At 43.7% G+C, this 26940-nt stretch overlaps 1 protein-coding gene across 1 annotated transcript in view; it reads right to left on the bottom strand.

Moving 5' to 3' along the window:
* Positions 1-3499: 3499 nt before the first annotated feature.
* NOTCH2 (notch receptor 2) overlaps positions 3500-26940 on the bottom strand; it is a 160421-nt gene continuing 136980 nt past the window's right edge. The window contains exons 20-34 of the mRNA XM_025453351.3: positions 26661-26814; positions 25917-26101; positions 24236-24368; positions 20797-21033; positions 18346-18458; positions 16904-17409; positions 15232-15579; positions 14300-14442; positions 13890-14100; positions 13379-13475; positions 11774-11942; positions 10822-11123; positions 9937-10084; positions 8998-9095; positions 3500-8100 (exon numbers count right to left, since the gene is read on the bottom strand). Coding sequence (XP_025309136.1) covers positions 6712-8100; positions 8998-9095; positions 9937-10084; positions 10822-11123; positions 11774-11942; positions 13379-13475; positions 13890-14100; positions 14300-14442; positions 15232-15579; positions 16904-17409; positions 18346-18458; positions 20797-21033; positions 24236-24368; positions 25917-26101; positions 26661-26814 — 4233 coding nt within the window. The 3' untranslated portion in view covers positions 3500-6711. The remainder of the gene's footprint in view (positions 8101-8997; positions 9096-9936; positions 10085-10821; positions 11124-11773; positions 11943-13378; positions 13476-13889; positions 14101-14299; positions 14443-15231; positions 15580-16903; positions 17410-18345; positions 18459-20796; positions 21034-24235; positions 24369-25916; positions 26102-26660; positions 26815-26940) is intronic.

Consider the following 26940-nt stretch of genomic DNA (forward strand, 5'->3'; position numbering starts at 1 on the left):
CTGTGTATAACATGGTGTGAAAATGGGATTCTTTCTGGCTTGGAGTTTCAGCACAGGCTTCTGTTGATGTCAGCCAGCCAGAGGCCATGAGGAGCACCCCTGAGAGTCAAACAAAGACGGAGTTATTGCAGATTTGCTGCAGGGAAACTGCACACAAAGGGGAGATGTGGGTTTGTAGAAGTGGGTGTAAGGCAGGGTTTATTATAGGATTGCCTTTGTGTTAGGTGATGTAGAGATGGGTTCAAAGATGAGCATCTTAGTGAATTTTATCCAGGTGGCAGGCATGATCAGATACAGTTATGATTTTTATCTAGCAGGTGAGAAGAATAGAGCAGCGTTAAAGCTATAATTGTTAAAGAGGCAGCAGCCACTGAAGTTGTCAGGAGTGGATGTATTTGGTAATATTTGTAGTAAGTAATTTTTTAAAAGGTTATGGTGTGTGTGTGTGTGCTATTATAAATGTGATATTCTCTTCCATTGCATCCCCCAGTTGGTTTTTGTTTATAGCGGAGGTTTCTTTGTGAATTAATTTTACATCATTCAATTCACTGGATTCCTAATGGTTAAGTGTTTCAGTAAGTTTTCTCGGGTTGTCTTATTAACCTCCGATGTAGATAGCTTCTCTTCCTCCTTTCCAATTCTTATATATAAAGCCCTATAATAACCACAGTAACACAGATTCTGGTATAACATGATTGGTGATTGGTGTTCATCCTCTGCCAGGTTCATGTTCTTAAACCTTTTCAAGGAGTACAGATAAAGTAGTCATGGAGGAGAAAAAGGTAGAGAGAAATAGAGACAATCCATGACAGAGAAACTGGAACTGGGTGCCTATAGCCTGTATTTGGCTGACTCAGTTCCTGTGATAGGCATACGAAGAAGGGGACAATTTGCAATGAGGTTCTTGCAAATCTCAGTCAGGTTTCAGAAGCTAAAATCAACCCCAAATATATTTGTACTGAGGCAGACAAGTGTCACCGGGTAGTGCCAAATAGCAGCCAAGATTCAGACAGAGATGGATTATCCAGCTAGCCTCCAGAACTCCTACCCAGGTAGCCAACAGCAGGCTCACCCCATCCACATAATTAAGTTTGCAATTATGCAATCCCACATTTTATACAATTGCATTTAAAATATATTGCCTTGTGGTTTAGGCTATTGCACATTAACAATTTTTTTTTAACAATGTTTTTAAGAATAAAATAATCCGGGCAGCCCTGGTGGCTCAGAGGTTTAGCGCTGCCTTCTGCCCAGGGTGTAATCCTGGAGACCTGGGATCGAGTCCCACGTCAGGCTCCCTGCATGGAGCCTGCTTCTCCCTCTGCTTGTGTCTCTGCATCGCCCCCCCCCCCGTGTCTTTCATGAATAAACAAAAATCTTTTTTAAAAAAATAGCCTGGAAACTATTAAAAAATAATAAAATGATCCCTACAAACCCATTTATGAAAACAAGTAACTGGGAAAGGAAACGGGGAGGAAGAGTGGGAGGGGAATGGGATGAGAGGGAAATACGGGAGTCTTTGTATCATCATTAAACATTTGAAACAAATATGATAACAAGTAACATTTTATATTAGATATTTATACATTTCTGTTATTATAGATATGTTTTATTGAAGTACAATTTATGAAAGTAAAATGCAGAAATCCTAAGCATAAATTACACAAATCTGTACATATATATATATTCCTGCAATCACCGCCCAGGTTAAGATATTTTCAGACTCTAGAAATATTTTTCTTGCCCTCCTCTCAGTCAAGACCCTTCTCCCAGAAGAATATCCACCATTATGGTCCCTATTTACCACTGGTTTATTTTTCTTGAATGTATATAATGGAATCATATATTCAGAATGTATTCTTTTGTGTCTGGCTTAATTTGCTCAACATTATGTCAACGACAATTCTTCATGTGGTTGCATGTTTCCTTTTTCATTTCTGTGTAATATTCCAATGAAAGGAGGTACCATAATCAGTAAGCTATAGGTCAAAAGAAAATATTTTCTGTTTCACACACATTCACACACCTACTCCTCCTCACCTACTTACATACTTCGCATATGCCCTCTCTCCCTTCCGGGCTTTACAAGCACTTGAGTCTCATTTCATTTTCAAAATATTGGCAGGCAGATGCAGCAATTGAGCCAACTACACGCACAGCTGGCTTGGAGCAGTGTTTGCTGGGAAAGTGTCCGAAGCAGAGGCAGTAAACAAAGTCAGTTTCCCCGCTGCCCATCCCATTCTGGACTGTGTACAGGCATTAAGGTTGATTGTTGTAGCCATCATGTTCTGAAAGAGGAGCTCGGCCTCCTGTCCTTGCGCTGTGAGGTAAGCACCAGTCCCTCTCATGGCATGACTGTGGCCCGGTGTCCAAGCCCACCATTCCAGCTGTGTGATGTAGCAGCCCCTGGCCTCCGGACTGCTCTCTCTCCTTGGATTTCATGGTTGAGAGAGGCCTGGATCTTTCTGCCACAAACAAGGACCAGGTTTCTAGATTCGCAACTGCAAAGGTAGGATGTGGTGAGCGAGCTAGTGGCCCATAGCTCAGATCCACAAAAGCAGGTTTCCAGCAAGTCTTTAGCTCCTAAATAGTCTGAGGAGGCAAGGTCAGCTCTGAGACGCCAGCCTGCAGAGGACCAGACTTGGGCAAATTGCTCCTTAGCTCTCAAATTCATTTTCCTTTTATATCATTACAAAAGTTAACATGAAGACTTAATTGTATCTTATATGAAATGATAATGCTCTCAGGATAACCAATATGTTCTATCAGTTGTGTTAAAATATATTTGTGCAGATCTTGAATAAAGCTCCTACATCTATTTAATTGAAGCATATCCTAAGATTTCCAGTCATTTAAACAAATATTTCTACTATTTAGAATTACATATGTGTGATTCAGAAGTTTCTGCAAAGCTAACAGAATATGGAAATAAACTCAATGCTAAAGTTGATACAGGACTGCTAATGCCATATATATCACCAATGTCAAATATTTGTGCTCAAATGTCTCCCTGATTGACTTCTACAAGTAAATACATAGAAGAACTTGGTGACATATTTATAGGCAAAATACTATTTTAGAATTATATATATATTAAATTCTATATAAAATTTACTTTGAGGGATGATATTGCAAGCTAACAGTTTAGGTAACAGTAGCATCAGCATTATTAGTCATACCTCACTTTTCAATCCTGGCTTTAGCAAACACACTCCATCTCCACTGGAAGGCACTCTGTCCTGAGCAAGTGTCGATTTGTCACCAACTAGTAAACAGAAAAGTGACTCTGTCTTGTGATGCATTCTGTTTGACGAAGTTTCTTTCCTCAAAAGTATTTCTTTGTAATCTGTCTGGAGAAAGAAAAAGATTCCTAGTGCTGGGCTTTGTGGGATTCAGAATGAAAAGAAAATTATCTCTCAGCAAATTCTGACATCATCAGGTATATAATCGCAAGACCAGGGACACAGGAATGGAAAATAAAAACTGCAATGCCACAGAGTTTGACATGTAATCTTTATTTTGTGATAAAAATGTTTTCATATGAATTTCATCTTAACTACTTTGAATGAAACTTTGAAAAGTAAAAACATTGTGCATTTTCCTTACTGTGTCATAGTTAGGAACATGCAGTCATTTTTCTTGGTTACTGGGTTTCTCATACAAACAGATATAATATCACTTTTAAGAGAAATGTACACAAGGAAGGAGCGCCATAGTACCAAACAGTTACAAGTGGGAGCATCAGGTCTTTTAACTGTGTCCTCTCAAATGATCATTATACATTCAATGTGTTGGTTAAAACCACAATCTCCAAACTGCCTGCCAACAAAACATACCTTTGGTTCTTTTCTATGCAAGAATTGTGCACCAGCAAATATAATAACAAGATAGTATAATGGGCTTGAGCATCACGGTTGATTGCATACATCAAAGTCTTTCACTCTCTCTTTCCCTTACACTTTTCCTTCCCTTACCAACATGTAAGTCAGAAAATGATGCTTAACACAAAACAGAAGAAACAAACAGAAAAATCTATCCCCAAAGGTAGACAGAAGAGGAGTCAAAGGAAGAATTTATAAAAATAAAAATAAACCAAAAATGATAGGGGAAGGAAGGTGATCTATACATGGCATAAAAGATACATCCTATAAAAACTTAGTCTCTAATTCAGAAGCCAAATGAGAAAGTGGTTCTCCAACTCACCTTCTCTTTTATTAGGTGCTATACAACTCAAGGTTCTCAAAATCTAAGGGATTGATAAATGCTTGAAAGGCAGTGTCTTCTTCCTCAATACTGAAGCCTGTTGTATGTAATGGCAGCTTTCACATCCCCTTCCCCAAAGCCCTAAGAATCCCAAGAAGGAGAAACAAGCAAGTTAGGCCTACACTGTGGCTGGGGAGGGAGGAGGCCAGAGAGGATCCAAGCTGTTGGGTCAGAGGCTGATACTTTCAGGTAATGGGGATGAGATGGAATAACAGAGAGGGGCATATGTGGTGGGGTTCACAGTGGTCCATGCAGAGAAGTTCTCCCCATCTGAATTAACAATGGGTCCAAGGATAGAGAGTCGGTATTCAGAAGATAAAATGGTACACACTATGAAAGGACTGGTTGAGTTGCCACATGACAAATAAAATACAGAATGAACAAACAGTATGTTCATATTGAGGCAGAACTAATTATTTTTGTTGGCTTGATGAACTTGGGCAGGACTGAAAAAAAAATCTGTAGATTGTCATGTTAACAGACATCTAGGGGTTATACAGGAGGCCACAGAGAAATCAGGTTAAGTGGGATGCTCTGATGAGCACTCCTAGCCAAGGAAGGAATAAAGACCATCATTCAAACCAAAACAGAATAGGAAATTTCCCTGTCAATATCTACAAAATGCCCCAGCAGAACTAATTTCCCAGGTGTCATGACATCATAGCACCAGGTAGAGATGACAGTATGATCACAGGACCAACTATTAGCTGACTCAGGGAGAAGAGGAAGAAAACTTTTCCTCCTATTTCTAGTGTTGACTAGAATGCTTCTGCCCTTGACAGGGGGTCATGGAAGGTGCCAAGACCACAAATGCAGGAAGCAGACTCAAGTACAATATAATCACAATCTCAGCATGAGCATGATAAAGACAGTTAAGTCTTTCATTGTCCATCATCATCTAGAAAGTGAATCTAGGAAAGGAAAATGTCCCGATAAGCTTCTACATTCATTGCCTAAAAGGGAATGTCATGACTGCCATAAAGGAAAAAAATGGTAGCAACAAACAGCAAAGGCTGCCTCATGGTTTCAACTTTCTAATAGGGCTGGCGAGGACCCTAGAAAACCAGGCCAGCTTGCTTGAACATAGAAAACCCATGTGTTTGGCAAGAACCTACTTAGTTGCACAAATAACTCCGAGCACGCTGTGGAGAGGGAAGCCTGGTGAGCAGGCAAACAGTCAGAAAGGAGACTGCAACCGCACCACAAAAGGAACACAGCTGTCATGGGATCCCTCCAGCTAAGCAGAATTCAGTTCTCAGTGGCGAGGGAGCATCGTTTGAGACATAGTCTTCTATGGAGATACCTGGAAGGAAAGGCTCAACAGCTAAGGCTAGCTTCCCCTGCTGGATGAGTGAGTGAAGCAGGCTGGGGGTTCTGAGATCTGGGAACAAATACGTTTCACACAAGCTGACAGTGGAATGGTAGGCAGGAAGGGTCTTGTTAGTGGTAACCACTTCTCCCATGAGTTAACGTGTCTCTTGGTCATTCTGACACTCCAAATCTTAGTTTTGTTTTGTTTAGGGGGGCACAGTACCTGCACTGCCAACAACAAAACTTCACACTGACTAGGTCCACAAATAGAAAAGAAAAAATTCTCATCCCTCTTCCTGGTAAAGTTTATAGAAAGCCCTGCATGCAGGCAAGAGAATTAAGGCAGTCTTTTCAAAGGGTCTTCTGTCCCCAGGATGGGTTCAAAGAAAACTATCTTGCTCCCCTTCCTCTTCTAGGAATGATATTACATAAGAGACTGCAATAGATTCATTTTCTAAAGAAACATACTTGAAAGGTATATGCTGAGAACTACAACCAAAGCAAACCCTGTGAGACTCCTGGGGACACTGGGAAAGGAGGGTGAAGTTGCTTTCCAGAAAAGGAATGATTAAAAGCACAAAGGTCTTGTCCTGTAACATGCCGGTGGGTGGGGCTGCACAACCACAGAGAGGTGCAAAATGTAAAGCACCAAACGAAGTCAAAAGAATTTCCAAGGAAGGTAAGATGAGACAGGTCAACTTAGGCAGAATTCCAGGGTCCAAGCCCAAAAGGACTGTACTGTAGAGTCTTCTCAAGGATATGGCAGACACCCCCAGGGTTTAAAATGCAGCCCAAGATGCAAGAATGTCTGGGCTACAATAGGCATCCATTCTTTTCTCCAAAAGAAAAGAGTAAACATGGTCCCAGGTCTTATATTTGTTTTGCATTTCCACAAACTTGGCTTGATGGGTAAAAGATTAAAAGAGCCATGTTCCCCCCACCCCAATCCTGCAGATAGCCAGTGAAGCTGACAAAATTGCTTCCCTTGCATTATCTAAAAGATAAAAGCATCTTCTTTCTCCTGCCTCCAGAAGCTAGTTCCAGAGATTTCTTCATTTCTCTCCCGGATGACCTTCATTTGTTCCTCAGCAGCATTTATAATAGGCAGCTCTGTCCCTACACTGGAGGCAGGCTCTTTCATGCATAAACCTGCATGTTGCTGCGTGGTGGCTCAGACATGTGTGTTCCAGGTCCCCGCTGACCTCCTCCAGCACCCCCAGGGGTAGGGCTGGTGGTCACATCTGACCAGTCAGAAGCAGAGTGGGGTGATGAACTTGACCACTGGTCAGGAGACTCTGGGGATGGTGTCAGGTAGGGATGCTCACCCTGGAGGTGACCACTGTGACTAGGTGTTCGCTCAGCAGCATTTGAGGAAGCATAACTATGCTGTGAAGGTGGTGTGGGATACTTGCCCACAGATGCCGGAAAAGGATGATAGGCTGGGAGAATGGTCTGAGCAACCTGCCCATCCTGCTGCGGCACCATGGCAGTGGGGAAAGCCATACTGGGCAAACGAGCCATTTCTGGAATCTGATACATGGTGGGCATAGGGCCTGCAACAGGTGGAGGGCAGTTAGACTGAGGCTGGGGAGTCCCTGCTGGTTGGGCAATACTGCCTTTGGGGATTAGCTGGAAAGTCACAATGGGGGGCAAAGGTTCCCGAGGGGTAGTTATGTGCTTCCCTTCAGGCGGCCTGCTCTGGGGAGGTATGCCAGGATGCGTGCTCTCAGCTGGAGCCAGAACCATACCAAACATCTCATTGTACTGGGTCTCATTCATCTCCATGCGGTTCATCCAATCTGCCGAAACAGTGACAGGATGGAGCCTACCCAAGCTCCCTGCACTGCCGTTGCCTGGGGGAGCAATGTGGTGGTGGGACAGCAGCTGGCTAACTGAGGGAAGCACAGTGCTGGCACCATGAGCCAACGGCTGCATTTCATGCAGGTTAGAGAAGGACAGTGCATGCTGAGCATGGGCTGGGGCAGGGGGGGCAGCGGTGGCCAACATAGGGTTGGGTGAGGCCTGTAAGATTCCAGGGGATGTGATCATTGGAGAGGATGTGGTGTCAGAAACATATGTGTGAGGAGACTCTAAGGAATCAACGGGGGATAAGGTCACTGAGCTCTCAGACAGCTGACCCTTGTCACTCAGAGACTTCTTCCTCCTACTACCCTTGGCATCCTTGGCCTCCTTGGCAAGGTTAGGGAGGCTGGTAGGCATGGTACTCTTGGTATTGGGCCGTCTAGGCTTCTTGCCCATGGGGGTATGCTTTAGGCTGAGGAAAGATCTGTTGGGCCCACAGATGACAGGTGAGAGTGCAGAAGTCAGCACAGTGCCTGGAGGGCTTGGCGTCACATTGTACTCATCCAGGAGGCGCACGATGTCATGGTGCATGCGGTCCCGAGCCACATCCCGGGGAAGACGATCCATATGGTCTGTGATGTCCCGATTGGCAAAATGGTCTAACAGGATCTTGGCTGCTTCATAGCTTCCCTCCCGGGCAGCAAGAAACAGAGGTGTCTCTTCCTACAGAAAAGGCCAATTAAAATTAGCAACGCTCTTGAGAATATGCCAGGGTTCTCAAACTTTTTGTTATTAATAATCTCGTAGACATTTTTTTCTCCCTGTTAGAAATTTTAATACCACAGATAAAACGTCTATCTGCTTATGCACTGAATGGATATATGTAGCTATATATATAGAAAGAGTAAGATTATTTCTTCCTTCCAAGAATCAATTTTGCCCAATGTCTCCTTAGTTGGTAATGTATGAAATAAAGCATGCCCCTGAGACAAAGATTTGCTTAAAAGGGCACTGAGCTTGTCAAAATGAGTTCCAAGAGGAAAAGAAAGAAGTTAGAAATAAAAAAGGTAGGAGGGGAAGAACCTAAAGCAGGAAAATAAGAGAAAGCAAAAGGAAACAAAACATGATCAAGAAAGAATTAAAGTAAGGGAAAAGAGAAATTAAACAAGAGAAGGTAAGATGAGCAAGAGAGGGCAAACATGACCTAAGACTCAGAGGAAGAAGAGCAAATAGCAAAACGCTATGGTGTCCCAGGACAGAAAACAAAAGCCACAGCAAAGAAAATGAAAATGAACAAGAGAAAAGGAACTGAGTGTAAACAGAACAGATAACCAGGAGAAAGGCCAGGGTGAAAAAGGCAAAAGGTAGAGAAGGCGACACTGACGTTATTTATAGGATGACCTGGTTCAGACTGAATATTGTGGAGGCAGAGGACTCACTCTTCACACTTCCCTGGGTGAGCCCAATGCCCTCCCCTCCAGCTCTCCGGGGCCAGTTTCCATCCAACCTGCCTCCCTCTATGTGTATACTCCTCACAATAGGAGCTACAGGACAAAAGGGAAGGCTTTATAATCTGAGGCACTACTCCGTCTGACCTCCAACTCGGAGCCCAGATTTTACCTTGTTGTCTTGCATGTCTCGGTTGGCCCCATTTTTCAACAGCAAAAGGGTTGCCTCCACGTTATTGACAGCAGCTGCCCAGTGAAGAGCAGATTTCCCTGCAGGGAAAAATATGTTTACAAGAAGACAGAGTAGAGGGACATGTCCTACTCCCGGTATAAGGAAGCATCATGACCTAAACAAGGAAACTTTGACCTTCCCAGAGAGCAGCAAGCCAGTTGTCTGTGGGGCCTGTGGAAAAAAAGCTGAAGTGTTGTCTTTTTATTCAGTTCTAAAAATACTTTTAAAAAAGGCTGCCTAGCCTTCAGAAGACATATAGGTTAAAGGGTCATTTGTCTATGGTACCCACGTCCTCCACAAGCCAGAACCAGCACACTGAGGACAATAACCTATTTATCACACACCGGAATGTCTATTTAAGATATTGCTCAAGGGATGTCTGGGTGGCTCAGTGGTTGAGCATCTGCCTTCAGCTCAGGGTGTGGTCTTGGGGTCCTGGGATTGAGTCCTGCATCGGGCTCCCTGCATGGGGCCTGCTTCTCCCTCTGCCTGTGTCTCTGCCTCTCTCTGTGTCTCTCATGAATAAATAAAGAAAATCTATTTAAAAAAAAGATATTGCTCATAAGCCCCTAGGGAAGTCAGTTCACAAGTCCTCATATCGAGAGTGATATGCCTGGGAACCTACAGAGGCAAGCCTTTTACAGACTGGCTTTGAGATCCAAGAACCTTCACTAAAAATCCCTTCCCACCTTTGTCTAGGAACTTCCCAATGGCTTAGTTCTCTGAACTTACAATGTTGAAAGAAAAAACAGATGAATGAAAGAATCTGCAGTGGATTCAAATCTGGGACAGCTCTTTAAAGATTGTGTAATGATTTTCCCCTTAGAAGCAAGGCATGCTTTGCAGGCAAGAATCCGACTCCCTGCCTCTCGGCCCTACCATGGTCATCCACTGCATTCACATCTGCTTGGCAGTTGATTAGTTCTGCCACCATTCCCTCCACAGCTAGGCGGGCAGCCAGGATCAGCGGTGTAGTGCCGTCGTTCATCCTGGCATCCAAATCAGTTACTCGGTTGCGGATCAGAATCTAGAAGATAAGAAAGTACAGAAAAGAGAGTTGCCTTGATAGAAGAAAATAATGAAGCTAAGTGAACAAACAAGAGCATCAGAGCTAATGCTACACTGTAAGTTCCTGGAGGGCAGGGAATGCTTGCTATCTTTGTGTCCAAGATTCTATCATCCTCAATCAATAAACGTTGAATAAATGGATGAATGAATGAATGAATGAATGAACAAATGGGTGCTCAAGAGACAATGGTTCATGTCTTCTACTTCCTAAAGAAAGGAGGGATGTGGGAAAATATGGTGTATAGTTTTAAGATGAATCAGAATGCTTCCAGTTTTCTCACAAGGGTAAAATAAAAGGGCATCAAGGAATACACTGTGAATATATGTCAAGAAAACCACCAAGGAGCAGCATGTAGCCAGAAAAATCTACAAAGGGAGAGCTGATAGTAGTCAAAAGCTATATATCAGGTACCACTTCCATCTGATCCATTCACTTGGGAGGCATTTTGGCACATCAAAATGGACTGTGGCTAAGAATCAGAGGACTGGTGTGATCTGGTTGGCTCTATTGCTATCTGGCTGTTAAGTCAGTTGGCCACCATTCTTTTCCTGCTTTCCCATCCAGCAAGCATGACTCCATCACCTGCCCTATTCTCTCAAAGAATTTTTGAATGAAATGTAATTGGATCTTCAGTGCCTTAGCAAAGAGAAAACATTATAGATCCATGGAGAATCAGCCCTACTCCTGTTCTTTACCTGGAAGACCCCCTGGGCATCAGCTGCCACTGCAGCATGGAGAGGGCAACGGCCCATGTTGTCCTGTGCATTGGCATCTGCACCTGCATCCAAGAGACGCTTGGCAGCATCAGCCCTGGAGTAGCGGGCTGCAAGGTGCAGGGCCATCTCACCAGTCCGGTCTGTCTGGGCCTGCAGGCTGGCACCCTGGTAGACCAAGTCTGTGATGATGTTGGCAGAAGAGTCTTCTCCGTCTTCATCTTCATCACTCATATCTGAGCTGCCTCCTCGGAGAGAAGCCAGCATCAATGGGGTGCACCCATCTATAAGAAAGGAATTTTTCAAAAAGTATTCAAGGAGAAGAAGGATATTAATGTTCAATTAACCAAACTATTGGAATAGTTCCATTTGAATAGTTATTCTTATGGGGAAAAAAATCCCCCGGCTTCTCGTGGTAATTGGCAATTAGTTTTACATCTGCCATCTACTTTTCCTCTGATAAGAGTCCTTTCTGTGAAGAGTAATGGTAAAATAAGTCTTTTTAAGCTGGGCTCTCTTCTAAGTTAAATGAGTCTTTCTGTTTAAGTTCCTAAGTACTATGCTATTTTAAGTGGGGCCATATTTTAAAATGTCCAGTATTAACAGAATGATATGCACTAAGGTATCAACCAAATTAATCTTCTATCCCTCTGCTTTGGGATATTATTTCTACTATATTATCCTACTAAAATCTTTTCCATTAAATCAGCATACCTATTCCCAAGCATGCTGTACATGAGGCAATACAAAATCCTTCCCTACTCATATAGGTTTTTAATTTCCGCAAGCCTGTATTCCCTAAGTATTCATTTCCTCGGTGATTTATTCTGTGCAATTGGCAAAGAGCATATCACTGAGTGGGGCAAGAACAGGCGCAACACAGAACCAAAGGCAGGCATGGCAGGTGGAAAGGGGGAGGCTTGAGGGTGCTGACCTGGGCCACGGACATTCACATCCAGCACGTCCACCTCCTGCTCTGCCTGTGGAGGAGTGAGTGCCAGTGATGGTGTCCTGCGGATATCTGCAGCCTCAAGGTGCTGCTGTGTCCATGGACGTCGATCAATGGCATCATCTTCTTCTGAGAGCAAAGCTTCATCTTCAGCCTGACAGGGGAAAACAATGCAAGAATGCTGCCTGTTGACTTGGACCACCATCAGGAGCTGCAGACAAGAAGCCAGTCCAGAGTCTTCTACCCATTTCTCTCTTTCTACTCTACCCTTTAGGGTGCATCATCCACACCAGCTTCCTGTTGCTCCCAGGAGGTGGTTCCTGTCACCCTCTTCTGTGCTATCAGTACAACTCTCCCAACTTGCCCATCCCAAATTACAGGCTTCAGCCTTAATATACCATCTATTTTGCCTACCAAATATACAAGCTGTAGATTCCCAAAGCACCATTTCCTTCCTCTGGACTTGTGCCTGGGTTGGACCCTCTCTATCTGCCATGTCCTGTCCTGATTCTTTGTCTAACTCCTACCATTCCTTCCAATAGAATTAGACTTTAATTTCTCTTGTGGGTCTCAAAAAGCACCCTCTGCTTACCTTTACTTAACTATGTGTTAAGTGCTTACAAGGCACTACATGGCAACTTCTACCGCTATAGGTTCATGAGAACAAGAAAACATACCTTGTTCAACATCACCTACCTGTACTTAACACACAGTGCCCAGCGCATAGCTAGGACCCAGGGAAATAACTATTGGGCAATAATTACTATTATAGTTTTAAAAGCAGCTCCCCTTTATTGAATATTTACTATGTGGTAGAAAATGGGTAGGATGCTTCATATGTATTGCCGTATTTCATCTTCACAACAACTCCCTATTTTAGAGATAAGGATAAGTAGGTACAAAGAGGTTAAGTCATTTTCCAGCTACCAAGTAACAGAGTTTTGGATTTAAATCCAGTTCTGATTGCAACTAAAGCAATGTTCTTAACCATCATGCCGTACCGCATGCCTGTATTCCTCAAGCATGCATATCTTCAAGTTGCTTTAGACTATCCATGGATATATGCATATCCCAGTCATGTAGAGCTATGGAAGGATTGTCTCCTTTTTCACATCAGCTTCAGCCCGATCTACCTCTTACTTCTATATGGTTTTAGTTTCCTGGGCTCAAGATTCAGAATCTCTAAACTCAATGGTCACTGGATTTCTTCTACTGTGTAACTGCACCTTCCTTTCCAGAAGGAGGAGTATCCAGACAGGATAAGGGAGAGATCTAGCAATAAAGGAAATAGCTACTTACACACATCAATCCTTATTCAGCTACCATCAGCATGATTCTTAAGGAAGTAAGCTCACTTGTTTTATTATTTTTAAAGAGTTCTTCATGAAATGCATATGCAGGAAACCCAAGGCCACTGATGACCTAACGATTCCTGGCTTTCAAGACAACTGGGGGTAGTAGCCATTGCCTGGCGGCATACAAAGACTATTACCCTTTTCTCCCATTCAGGACTCTAGATACCAAAGGACAGAAATCTGAAATGTGACCAGATAGTGGCTGACAATGATGGTTGTACCATGGCCAGCTTACCTTGGCTTTCTTTGGCTGGGGCCCTTCATCATCAACCCAATGTTCACTTGTTCCAGAACCAATTAGGTTAGCCTCTGAGACTTGCACTGAGAGATTTCTGATAGGACAAGATTAACAAGGGGAAAAACAAGAACACAGGTTATTATAAACTAATATCATGTTTTCAATCCTTTTTGCCATGGCTATCCTTAAAGACTTTCAGGGGCCTTGGCCCAGGAAGGATGGGCAGTATTTTATGTCCCGTTGCCTGAGTAGGCATCCTTTTCTTTCCCATGGATCAAGAGCTTACAACAAAAGTGTGCCTCAACACAGAAGCCAAGCACCATCGCTTGAGTATGTACAGAATAGTTATTTGATAGTCACTCAGCAGGAATTCAGAATCACAGTCAAGTATGGTAATGTGGTGTGGCCAGAGATTGAAATTTAAAATTCTAATTCAACAAGATCTCCTTTCTGATTTATCCCTGCTTATTACTATTGTGAATAGTAGCTTGTTGGCAAACCATCTTACTTCAGCCCCACGGCATCTTGTCCCACTGGTTCACGACGCTTGTGATTGCTGGAGTCTCGGCGAAGGGTGAAACCTTCAGGCAGCCAGAGGGAGCCATGCTTACGTTTTCTTTTGGCCATGATAACTCCCAGCAGGATAATAAATAGGATAATGACGACAGCGACAGCAAGTAGATAAAGAAGCTGAGTGGGTTTTGGATTCAGAGATTCACCTGGAAGTGCAGAGGGAGAGGGAAAGTGCTGAATAAACCTCTCAACATTAGCATAAAATTCATTTAAAGGGCATGGACTGACTGACCACACCAGCCCTGAAAAACAGAGTTGCACACTGAAAGGCATGCCCTTTCCTCACTGCCCTCAAGTAACACCTCCCCTTCTCCAAACCTTCTCCTTAACACCACTGTTACTCACTGACAACAGATACAAGAGGGTAGGACAAGGTCCCTTGGATGGCGTGAGAAGCCAGAAGAGCTGCTGCTGCATCTGTGTTCTTGAAACATTGGTCTGAATCTTGAACACACTGGCGGTTGTCAATTTCCAGAAATACCTTAGAGCTGTAGGATGCCAAGGGGAAAGAGGAAAAGGGGAAATGGTGAATAAAACAGAAGAGTGTCAGTCAACCAAGTCAAGTTGGAAAGGATGACATAAGCCTTCCTTCCTCACCTTCTACACTAGGCTCTCCACCTCTGTGATGGTGCCTCCAAAAGAACTCAGAAACTAAGACCCTGTCCCTTTAGATCCTAATCACTAATTCTCATTCCCTCTTGGACTATGTTTCACATTCCTGGCACCTTCTGACTAAAGCAATGCAAGACCAAGTGAGGAAAGTGGGTAAAGCTGGTCCTTATTCTCCTTTCTCTCTGCATCTGGATCCTAGCTAGGTACAGAGTCAAAAGTCATGGGACACACCAACCAATAGTGGGGTGCAGTGACAGAACAATTCAAGATCATTACAGAGACTTCTATAATAAATGCAGTGCCTTGTACAGAAGACAAGATTAATATAAAAGAGGAGTCAGTAAGTACTAAGGGGATTTGAGGCAACCCTGGCAACGGGTACAGGTTCTGACATTTGAGGAGGCCTCCCTGACATCCTGCCTTCTGCTTGCTCCAACGTACTTCTTAGGATACCAAGACCAAGTCAAACCTTCACCCTTAAACACAGTAACCGGCATAATGAATTTGTTGTACTTGGTGGGCTGTTCTACTTGTTTGAGCTCTGCATTTTTAGGTTGAGCTAGTCATTTAGGTTGTTATGACTTCTGTGTATCAAAGTACTTGGCTTTACAAGCTTTGAGAAATTAAGAATTAAGCTTTAAGAGGTCCAAAAACCAAAAACCTACCCAGCCACCTCTTGTTCTTGATCACCGGGAAGGGATCTGCGAGTCATCCTCTGCTTCTTTGTGGCAGCTGACTTCTCACCATAATAGGGGTAGACCATGAGTGCCCCCTGGGAGTCCCGTTTAATGTGCAGGTTGGTATGGAGCAGGGTGCCCAGTGCCCGCAAGAAGCTGCGGGCATCCTGGAGCAGTTGCTCTGGGGGCATGAGCACCACTATAACCAGGGTCCCCTCTGCCAGGTTCTCTGGCCGGTCAGCAGCACAGTCCAGCCCATCCCAGCCACACTCCTCACTGTTGCATCCCTGGTCACAGTGGTTGTCTTTGAAGTGGTCTGCACAGTATTTGTCATACCTAGACAAGGAGAAGCAGAAGAGGGAGAGAACAAGGAAACAGTTCAGAATAGACTACAGGGCTATTTGGTTTTCTACTTGGAACTGCTGTGGCTTTCCTTACCTATCTTCTGTGGCCCAGATGAGATCCCTTTGTCCAATCTCTTATCCCCAACTGCGCAGAGTCCATATAATCTACACCACTTCCTTTCAGTGAGCGTTCCTCAAAGGAGAAACTGCACTGTGCCCAGTATGCTGCATGGGTTCCAGCCCCCCAGGCAGCTGGTAATCTTAAGTCAGCTTTGTAAATAAAGCTGCATACCTGAAACAAAAATCAACCAGGGACACACTTCCTCTCTTTTTTTATCCACTGTGCCTGGTGAGTTGACAATGAGCTTTTAGAAGTAAAATGTGCTTCCAGGAACTGAATCATCAGGGCTCTACAGAGGACCCATTCCCTTCACAAACAGGACTGAATCCTAGCTCTGGAAGGTAGGTAGGTGTCCTATACAAGACACCAGATCTAAATTATACAGCCTCCTTCAAATCTGAGAAAAGGAAATCAAGTCCCCAAACCTAAAAGATGCACAAACTATTTCATCTCCACTCTCCTCCTCACTCCTACCCATTGATAGTTTTGCTATTGGTATGACTTGCCACACTGGCTCAATGAAGAGCTTGGGAGTCAGCAATAGCTGTATGGACTCTGACGAGTTCTCTAACCTCCTAGCTCTCAATTCCCTCACCCGTAAAAGACCACTAACAGTATCTATGTCTCATAAAGTTGTTGAGAACTCACTGAGGTTAAATTAAATGGGATGTCTGCTAGGAAAGTTGCTATGTAAAGTTACTATGTAAACCATAAAGCACCTTGTAATTGCCAGTGACGACCAGGGGGGTTAAGTGGCCTGATCTGGCTTATGCTTTCTGATAAATCTAGATGGGGAAACCCTGTTTAAGAGAAAGGATTGGGGTGAACACAGAGAGGTACAGACCTTTCCATTCATCCTGCAGGCAGGTTATGTGAGAAGCTGCCTGGGAATGGGTAACACGACTTCCAAAAGTTATTTTCCCTAGGAGGTCATGAGAGGCAGCAGGTGAGAAGGCAGAGAGAGGCAGAGAGAGGGTGGCTGCGCGTGAGCATTCCTGGACCTCTGTCAGCAAGGGAGAGCACAGGGCAGCGTGCGACGGGGCAAGGCTGACACACAGGAAGAGGGCCTCAGGGCGCCAGTCTGAAAAGCAGAGGCAGCTTGAGCTGAAGCCCCGGAGTGGTTAGGAGCAAGAACGAGGAACTGAGGTGTGTTAGTGATAGTCTCCCTCAGCTTCTGGGAACCCTGGACCCTTACTTGCATGTCTTGCTGTTCCCCTGGCATTCAAAATTGTCAAAAAGGCACTCCGCTGTGTTGCACAGCTCATCACACTGGTTGTTGATGTAATCCCAGCAGGGGAGTGGGGAAGAGCAGTTGGCCCAGGGGTTCTCCATGGTCAGGGAACAGTCACCCCCATCCCACTGGCAGGCATGGCTGTTGCAGGCCTCATCGCAGACGCCGTCCCGAGCTTTGTCGGCACAATACTGGCTCAGGCAGGTGGCAGGAGGGGTGCTGGTGGGAGCCATGTAAAGTTCACAATGGCTACCCCAGAATGGTGGAGAACACTGGCAAGAGTAGTAAGGAGGCTGGCGCTGAGGATAGCAGCTACCCCCGTGTTGGCAGGGACTACTGGCACAGCCTGATTCACAGTCCTGGGGGTTGGGGCAGAAGCAGCGTGGTCCTGAGGCCGTGTGCACACACTGCTCTCCTCTCCTGCACTTCACTTGTCCACAGCTGCTCTGACATTTCGCTCCGGAGAATCCCTGTGGAGATCAGTGAACAAATGAGGACAGCAGGCCTCATTTTTCCTCCTAATCCCTTCTCTGCCACACCTCTAGGAAGATAAAGATTAGACACATGGCTAAGATTCCTCCATGTAGCCTCCTGTGCCATGTTCTAGGAAGAAGCCTCTTCAAGTCAACCTAAGGTCAGAGATGAAAGTTCCACGGGATGAATGTAGAATTCTCTTGCTTTAAGAGCTTGCTTCCAGAAATTAAGTCCACAGGTCATAGGTGAGATAAGACTCAGGTGACATAATAAGCACCTTCCCTAACCTTCCTTACCATTCACATAATCGCTTTAGTAGGGGGAAAGTTATTTCAGGAATCTGGGACATCTAAAGCTTTCCATGTCACTCTATTCTTGTATTTCCTGCTCAGCCAGACCAAGGGTACTGCACAGGTTTCCTTTTGGTGTGTCCTCACACGTAGTGATCTCTGTTTTAGAGAGGTTTTAGCCTCTGGCAGAGGCCAAAGAGTTGGCAGAGCAAAGGGCTGAAAACAGGCTTCCTTCTAGTGTAACAAACAGCTTGCTCCCAAATAGTCCCTGCTAAGGAATGTAAGTAGAGTAGCATTTCCAAACAACTCTGCCCCAATCTAGGGGCAAGACTACCCTCTGGCACAGGACCCAAAAGCCTGAGACAGTAGTCTTGTTTTCAAGGGAACATTCCACTACTTCCTGTGGATTTCTCTTAGTGCTTCCAAAGACTGAGAGTCACAGGTTAGGGAACTCACTGTGTCTGGGAGTATCTTGACAGCTTTAAATGGGAAACCTCAGCACTTTTGTGAAGGAGCTAAAATTGAGAAATCTCCCCACCAAGAAAGTTCCAGATAGAGGTTGGAAAAACCAGTTTTAATCTGGGCTTTGTCCAGATCGTATGAAAGATAGCACGCCCCTTAAATAGACAACACGGCACTTACCGGGGGACAACGACAAATGAAACCATCAGGCATGTTGCTGGCCACAGCACACGTCCCCCCATTCAGACAAGGCATCTGGGGACACACATCGATGAAAGTTTCACAGTGACGACCTCAAAGCAGAGAATGGAAAGGAGTTTTAAAAGGCAGAAGTAGTAACTGCATATTACTGAACAGAGTGCTGCTGAGATGGGAGCTAGCCAAACGGTGAGGGATGGGGCAAGAGGTGTGAGTGCAGTCCTAAGCCTAAGGGAACATGAGAAGATGAGAAAAACTTACTGGACCGCCACTGGCTCAGGCCAATACCCCCATATGTCTTGTGCACACAGTAAATGTACGTGGCATACACTCCAAAAATAGACTCACAAAACAGTATGTACGTGGACATTAAAAATCACTCTACCCCGACCAAAAGAAAAGGAAAAAAGGACTCAGCTTTTCTTTTCTTTGAAGATACTTTAGCTTACATAAGCCAAAAGAAATATTCACTAAAACTGTTCAGTGCATTTTGTTAAAACTGTCACCTTCACAGAAGAGTCTACACTGGGCCAATACATCCAAGTGGTGATTTGTAGCTTACAGAGAATTTTCATGCATAACATCTCTTTTCAATCATTTTCTAGCCTTTCTGTAATCTGATCAGCACTGCTTTAAAGTACAACTTAATTTTTGCAGAGTTAATTTCCTCTAGGAACAGTTCCAAAACAGAAGGCACCTCAAGGCCACTGCTGCATGATAAAGTGAAGTAAGCAACTAAAACCAAGGGGAGACCTGGAGACACAGCTCCTGGCAAATAGCAGGAGATGGACCCTGTCTGGCCCACAGCCATTGATAAAGAGAAGAGGGGCTTTCAAAAAGAAAGTAAAATAGTAATAATTTTGGTCAGCCAGAATTAAGAGGCAGGGGTTACAGGTACCTTCTCTTCAAATCACAGCAGCAGCCACTACCCAAGAGCAGCCATCATGTGCACCTAGGAATCAGGGGGCAGATAGCTCCTCAATGTTCATCTCAACAACTACATCCTACAATAACTACAACCGATGAGCTCGAAGGATTCTTTTCAATCACAAGTGTGGAAAATGCATCACCACTACTTCCTGGTGGTGGGACCTAATTCAAGGTGGTCTTCAGTCCTTCATCTGTTTCCCACTTTCTTTGTAAGTGCTTGTCAGTCCTTCCAGATAAAGGAAGCCTCAGAGGCAATGAAAGAAGCAGCAGCCAGTTTTGCTTCTCTGGCTTCCCAGGCATCTCGTGGCTAATATGAGGCTGTAGGACAGACTGCTCATATTCTATCCAAAATTGTCTCAATAGGTATGATGTTCATAATGGACTGTTTCCCTTTTGACATCACATCCAGGCATCATTTGTAGTGCAAAATCCCTCCCATTCTTCATAAATTACCAATGTTCTTAAAAGTATGTCTTTAAAATTGGAAGGAAGGAAGCCTAGAGATGGGGTCACAATACAGCAGAATCCAACTTGCCAAATTACTACTAAGGTGACTACTGTTGCCTATTATCTGACTCCTAAGGAATACTACTACAGCATAAGGTCTGGAATGACTCCAGAAATGCCAAGCAAACTTCTAATCTAAGCATCTTGATGACCCTGACAACGTTAGATATTACTGTAGTCCCATAAAGTCACCAAGCTGCCCATCTTCAGAGGTAACTAGTTAAGGACCTAGGACAAGCCTCTATTCTGAAGCAGGACTTGGTCATCTTTATGATCTGTGATGAAAAAGAAACCTAAGAAGGGACTTAGGAGTATGGCCAACTCTTACCTGTGCAGGTCATACCCCTACAATTTTCTAGTGCATACCCTCATGAACTGGTTTTTGCTTTAACATACCCCAATTTAGACCTATTCCTCTTAGATGACCTAAAAGATTCTAATACTCTCTGGGTCCCAGATATAGAAAGGTTACCGTGGCAGTGACTACCCAGTAACCCAGGTCATTACATGCAAAAGGAGATAGGGTGATGAAAGCAGAGTAGATGTATGGTTTCTGAACACAAGACATTATTTTCCTCAGAAGAAAGACTTCTGTGGATGGATTTGGTGTTGGCAGCACGGCAATGTGAATGTTTTTAATACCACCGAATTGTGCACTAAAAATGGTTAAAATGGTATACTTTATGTTATGTGTATTTTGCCCCAATTAAAAAGGGCTATTTTGCTCAACCACTCCCAACATTCAATTTTTTTCTGTATTTCTGCTAGTCTGATATAATCAATGTATAATAAAAGAGAAAAAAAAGGCAGAGGTGGACTACAACATCCATGAAGCACAGGCCTAGGGAAAAATTGGACCTCTGAATTAATCTGGTCTAGTCTTTCCAATGTAAGAAAAAAAGTTTCACTTGGGTCTGGAACATGACACTCAGGGCCCAATTTCCTCATTCAAAGGCCCACCAAGGGAGAGTGCAGGGGCACTGGAGAAGCTCTCACCAGTGAAGGCACTGCGACAGACACACAGGTAGTCATTGGTTAGCTGGATGCAGTCCAGGCTGCCCTCAGAGCTGCAGGGGTTCGAGAGGCACTCGTTGATGTCGCCCTCACACCGCTCTCCCGCAAAGCCAGGCAAGCAGCGACAACTGTAGCCCCCAATCCTATCCACACACTGACCACCATTGAGGCAGTGGGGACCCCCAACACAGTCATCAATGTTCTCTTCACAAAGCAGGCCTGGAGGAAAGAGAGAAGAGACAGAGAATGATGACATTCTTAAGAATACTTCTTTCCTGCAAAACAGAGTCACTCTTTATGGCACTTTGCAGCTATGCTGATGACATGTCTCCACCTGCCATGGGACCTTTCAGGTCAGGTGGGGCAAATCACACTCTTGATCCATGGTAGCTGCCGTCATCCCCGGTGACCAGTAAGGGTGAAGGAAAGAATATGCTCAGGTCATCATAGGTACTCTCCCACACAGCCCCCCAAAGTGGTCCCCTGTGCACCAGCTGGCATTATTCATCCCACCTGAGGGACAAGGAAACTGGAGCTCAAGAGAGACCCAGTAAATTTCTCATTAATTCATGCCTTTTATTCAAACTATAAAAACCAGTTCAAAAGAGGCTATCATAACAATACATAGATTATAAGTACATAAAAATATTGGTAAGAACTGGACTAAGTGTTGCGGGATTTTTTAAAAGTTTTAGACTCACTGACTTTTCTGTAAAATAATGTGTACTTGTTTCTTACTGTTGAAAATTATAGGGAAAATCTGTTAAGAACACAAAGGTTATTCCATTTAAAATAGAACTTATTTAATATACTACAGATGTAAATGAGTCACCTAATATGAATATCCATAAATATTTTTGAGAAAGTACAAAAGAAATCAACTGACAATTCTAGAGAAGATTCCATGAATGATTCAAAAAATTATAAAAGGAAAACAGTTCTGTATTCTTCCCACTTGCATTTGCAGCATACACTAATATAAGCAAGACTATTAAAAGGGAAAAAGAGGGGTGCCTGACTAGTTTAGTCAGGGAAGTGTCTGGACTTTGGCTCAGGTCATGATCTGGGTCCTGGGATGGAGCCCCACTTCAGTCCCCATGCTCAGTGGGAAGTCTACTTGTCCCTCTCTATCTGCTCTTCCTCCCACTCATGCTCTCTCTCAAATAGAATCTTAAAAAAAAATAAAGGAAGAAAAGACCTCTTTTTCAATAACAATAGCAAAAGACAAAATTATAGGAATAATCTTAAGAAGAAATGTACTAGGCCTACATGAAAACTTTAAAATAGTCCTGAAAGATACAAAAGGAGATCTGAATAAATAAAAAGATGTTATCATTTGGTTAGGGAGATTCCTCATGGTAAAGAAAGATGCCAGTTTCCCCACACAGATTCATAAATTTAAAGTGACCCCAATAAAAAAATGCCACCAGGATTTTGTTAATAGACAATCTGATTCTAAAATTATATGAAAGAAAGAAAGTATAAGCCTAGCCTGGAAAACGCTGAAATCAAAGATCCTTAATAATTAAAACAGAGTGGGATTGATAAATTAACAGAATAAAGAAAACAAAACAAACAAAAGAAGTCCAGAAAAACACCCAAATACACAAGGGTATGTAAAATTTGATAAAGTTGCCGTCTCCAATTATTGTAAAAAAGATCAAATATTGGGATGCCTGGGGCGTGGGGCATGATCCCAGAATTCCGGGATCCAGTCCCACATTGGGCTCCCTGCTTGGAGCCTGCTTCTCCCTCTGCTTGTGTCTGCCTCACTCTCTCTCTGTGTCTCCCATGAATAAATAAATAAAATATTTTAAAAAAGTGAAATATCCCATAAATTTTGTTGGGACAAATCAGTAGCCATAGGGAAAAAGTGCAACAGTATTCTAGTACCTGAAGAAAATATGGGAGAATTCCTTAATGATATTAAAGTCTAGAAGGTATTGCTGACTAGGATTCAAAACGCAGAAGCCATTAAAAGAGGTTAATAAATCCAATCTGATTAAAAACAACAAAAAAAAGCTCCAGGGGTGCCTGGGTGGATCAGTAGGTTGAGCAACCGACTCTTGGTTTCAGCACAGGTCATGATCTCGGGGTTATGAGATTGAGACCCACTTTGGTCCCTGCACTCAGAGCAGTCTGCTTGAGATTCTCTCACTCCTTCTGCCCTGCCCCATGCTCTCTCGCTCTCTCTCAAAATAAATAAATAAATTTTAAAAAAATAAAAAAAAAACTCTGCATGAAAAAAATCATAAAGAAAATCAAAGACAAAAACCAATACATCAAGAATATTTTGTATCACAGTTAATCTCTGTAAAATATTATGATGAACAATGTAATGGGAAAAAAGAATATAGATACAAATAGAGAAACCACTGAAAGAGGAAAATCAAAGGACTCATAGGTGAGAATATGTTCATCCACACTGAGAAGCCAGTATGGTCATATGCTATGATACAGAAATATAGATCAAAACCAGAAATGTACATAATTCTCTAATCCAGCAATTCCATTTCTGAAAATTTATCTACATATATACAGATTCAAGTAACCCAAATTTCTATTACTATGATATTGGTTCAATATATTAAGCTACAAGGGAATTCTGCTGGGTGAAGAAGATTAAGGAAGTTCTATAAGTTAATATGGAAACATATCCAATTAAGTACAAAAAAAATCAAGTGCAAGAGTAAGAAATAGGAGTGGGGTAAATAAAAATATCTTTGTATTTGGCTTCTAAATACATATAAAGAAATCTTGCAACTGATGAGTCACTGAACTCTATCCCCTGAAACTAATAATACAGATTAGGTTAATTAATTGAATTTGAATTTGAAAAAATAAAAACACACTCTAAAGGACACATAAAAAGAAAACTCTAGAAGATACAGAAGAAACTAAAATAAAATAAAGTGGAGGTTCCTTGTTGGTGGGAGGGGAGAACTAGGTATGGGGAAGGGGAACAGAAACAGACTTTTCACCTTATGCTTTTGCTGCATGTATATTTATGTGTGTGTCTATATGTAAAATCTGGGCCTGTGCATATATTACCTAACTACAAACTAAATTGAAAACAGGATGGTAAAAAACAAAACCACTGTGTAATCCTACTTTCACAGAACATCTGGTAATTAGGGACTGCTAGACAAATGAACACTGAGGCCTCTCCTCCCATCAGCATGGGACCAGCAGTAATAGACCGACCTACCAAGTGAGAACGAGCTCAACCTCAGCCTGAAGCAAAGCAGTAGAGATAGGCAGAACAGCGAGCCCCTGCCCTGGAACTGCAGGTGCCCCCAGGCCAGGTTGCAAAGCTTCGGAGTACTGAAATAAAAAAATTTTTAAATCTCTTCTATCCTAAAAACTGGCTTATAACTTAAGAAAATGCCCTAGATGGAGACGGGTAGGGCTGACTGCATACCTCGAGTGCCTGGTGGACAGGAGCACTTGAAATGGTTCACGAGGTCGACACAGGTGCCTCCGTTCTGGCATGGCTGATTCTGACACTCATCTACTTCATACTCGCAATTGACGCCCTGATATCCTGGGACACACTGATAGGAGCAAGCAAAAAGGAAGAAACACTGGACCATTGCTAGAAACAGACCACCAGAGCAAATGAGGTCTGGAAGGTTGCCATATACCTTTGCCCACTCCCTGCCCCCACCCAGCTCTCGGATGCTTTTCTGGCACCTCTTGGATGCTTCTCTGGCACAGTCACACGCTCCACCAATCGTCCTGCGCAGGGCCAACTTGCAGCTTACTGTCATTTACATCTTCCGGCTGAAAAGCCACTTTATAGTGAAGGCAAGGACTCAGTATTCTGAGGGATATTTCAGGGTTGACCCCTGTGCAAAACTTTCATCGCTCCTCAATGCAGGTTTTCCCATCTTTAAAATATGCATTCCTTGGTGTGTGATGAGGACCCTGTGACTCAGTCCAATCAAAGTGTGGACAGTAGTCAACACACTGCATTTATTGATCTCTAGATTCAGGAAACCACACATACGTAGGAGAAACAGGTTGAGAAAGGGATGGGGGCGGAGTGTTAGTTAATGTGGTAGCTATAGGGGTTTGAGGGATTTCAGGGCTGGTCAGGGAAAAAGACCTTGACCATGAAGCGGCTTTATTGGGCAATGCTTTGACAAGTTTGCATGTGAGGCCATCCCTTGCAGCATGAGATTGTCCAGAGTGGAGAGGAGGGGAAGGAGAGGAGCGCAAGTGAATTCCAAGGAAAGGGAGTAACTGAGAGGGGACTAACGTGGTCGGTGATGTCACTCAGCAGCCAGGCCAGTCTCTGGGTCAGAGATCTTTGAAGGGCAGCACTGGCTTGGGGTCTTTAAGTCCTGCGGCTTACCTATGGTTTGCAGATACTGGGTGCAGTTTTGCAGGATATGCAACGCAAAAAAGGCTCTAAATGGCTAAAAATTGGCTTTTAGGGCTATTTTTAAAACAACCGGATCTGTGAAAATTTGAGTTTGGCACCGATGGTGTTTGAACTAACAGGTCCCAGCCCGCATGAAGGAATAACTGCGGGCTAATATAAAGAGGCCAACTCTGGCTCATTTATGAGAAGTACGACTTCTCTCAGTGTTCCTGCGTGGCCTGAATTGGTGTCAAATTCAAGTTTCCAATGTTTTGTTGACATCTTGCTCTGACCATTATCAGCCCGGCCATTAGAGCAATATGTTCCTTAAAAGATACACACTTCCTCAAATATATACACATCATACTTGGTGTGATGCTACATGGAACAGGCTAGACAACTTCAGGACACACTTCAAAGTGGCTTCTCCTATATCAGCTGCTATTCAGGGATGTCCAGGGGCCACTGAGCTGCTGGCCTGTGAAACTCACTCTGGCAGTGAATGTTGGCTTCAGGGAATGGTTCTAGACCTCTATAGAAATACCTTACTGGAGCCCTGTGAACTTATTACACAAGGGGACTGAAACGAATGGTGGTGGTAAATAGCGTAATGGTGACGGTAAAGAAAAAAAAATGGTGACTCATAAAAAGTCACAAGCAGCTAAATCAGTATGCTAGTGCTCACGACAGTTCTGCCATCTTCGGGAGGTCTCTGACCTCTGGGGGCTTATCTTACCTCACATCTGTACCCGCCAATGAAGTCCCTGCAGGTGGCCCCATGCTGGCAGGGGTTGGATGAGCACTCATCGAGCTGCTCCTCACAGTAGCTCCCGGTGTAGCCCAGGGGGCACTGGCAGTGATGCGAGTTGCCAGCATTGATGCAGATGCCGGAGTGCTGGCACAGGTGGTCAGTGGACACCCCTAGGAAGCCGAGTACAGAAAGAAACATCACAGAAGACACACAGCATGTCAGGTTCAGACCAACTAAGTGTGTTCTCATCTACTTCACAACCCTTAGAACCAGATATATGTTGAAAATAAACCCAGCCCTGGGGCACCTGGGTGGCTCAGTCAGTTAAGCGTCCAACCCTTGATTCCAGCTCAGGTGGTGATCTCAGGGTTGTGGGATGGAGCCCCCTGTTGGGCTCCACACTGAGTGTGGAGTCTACTTTAAGATTCTTTATCCCTCTCCTATATCCTCCCCTTCCCTCGCTCTCTCTCTCTCTAAAATAAATAAATCTTAAAAAAAAAAATAAGTCCTGAAAGTGAAATATGTCTTCATTTCCTCTTACATGCATTTCTTTTTGGAATCTCTAAGCCTGTGCCTCTGCCCTTTCACCTTCTATCTCGGGACCGTTTCTGTAGAGCCTCACTCACCCACCACTGTCCACTCTTCCCATGGTAACAATACCTGCCCTAAAATGCTATTAGTTGGCTGAAACTTGGCAGAGTGACCCCAGTCTGAGAGGGCAGAGCTCACCTCTGTGTAAGGCCGCCACCTCACAGGACACATTGGGCACGTCACAGTAAGCACCAGCCCATCCTGATGGACACAGGCACCGGGACTCTGCTTTTTCCTGAATGCAAGTACCTTTGTTTTTACATGGAGACCGACTACAGAGGTTCACCAGTGTCTGAAACAGAAGCATACATCAACATCCAAGTATCAGAAAAGAATAAAATAAATCACACTACATTTTAAGAATCAAGAGAAAGCACACTAATATAAAAACAATAAAAAAGAGCTCTCAGTCAAGTCT

This window comes from Canis lupus, chromosome 17, assembly GCF_003254725.2.
Source record: "Canis lupus dingo isolate Sandy chromosome 17, ASM325472v2, whole genome shotgun sequence".
NCBI classification, from domain to species: Eukaryota; Metazoa; Chordata; class Mammalia; order Carnivora; family Canidae; genus Canis; species Canis lupus.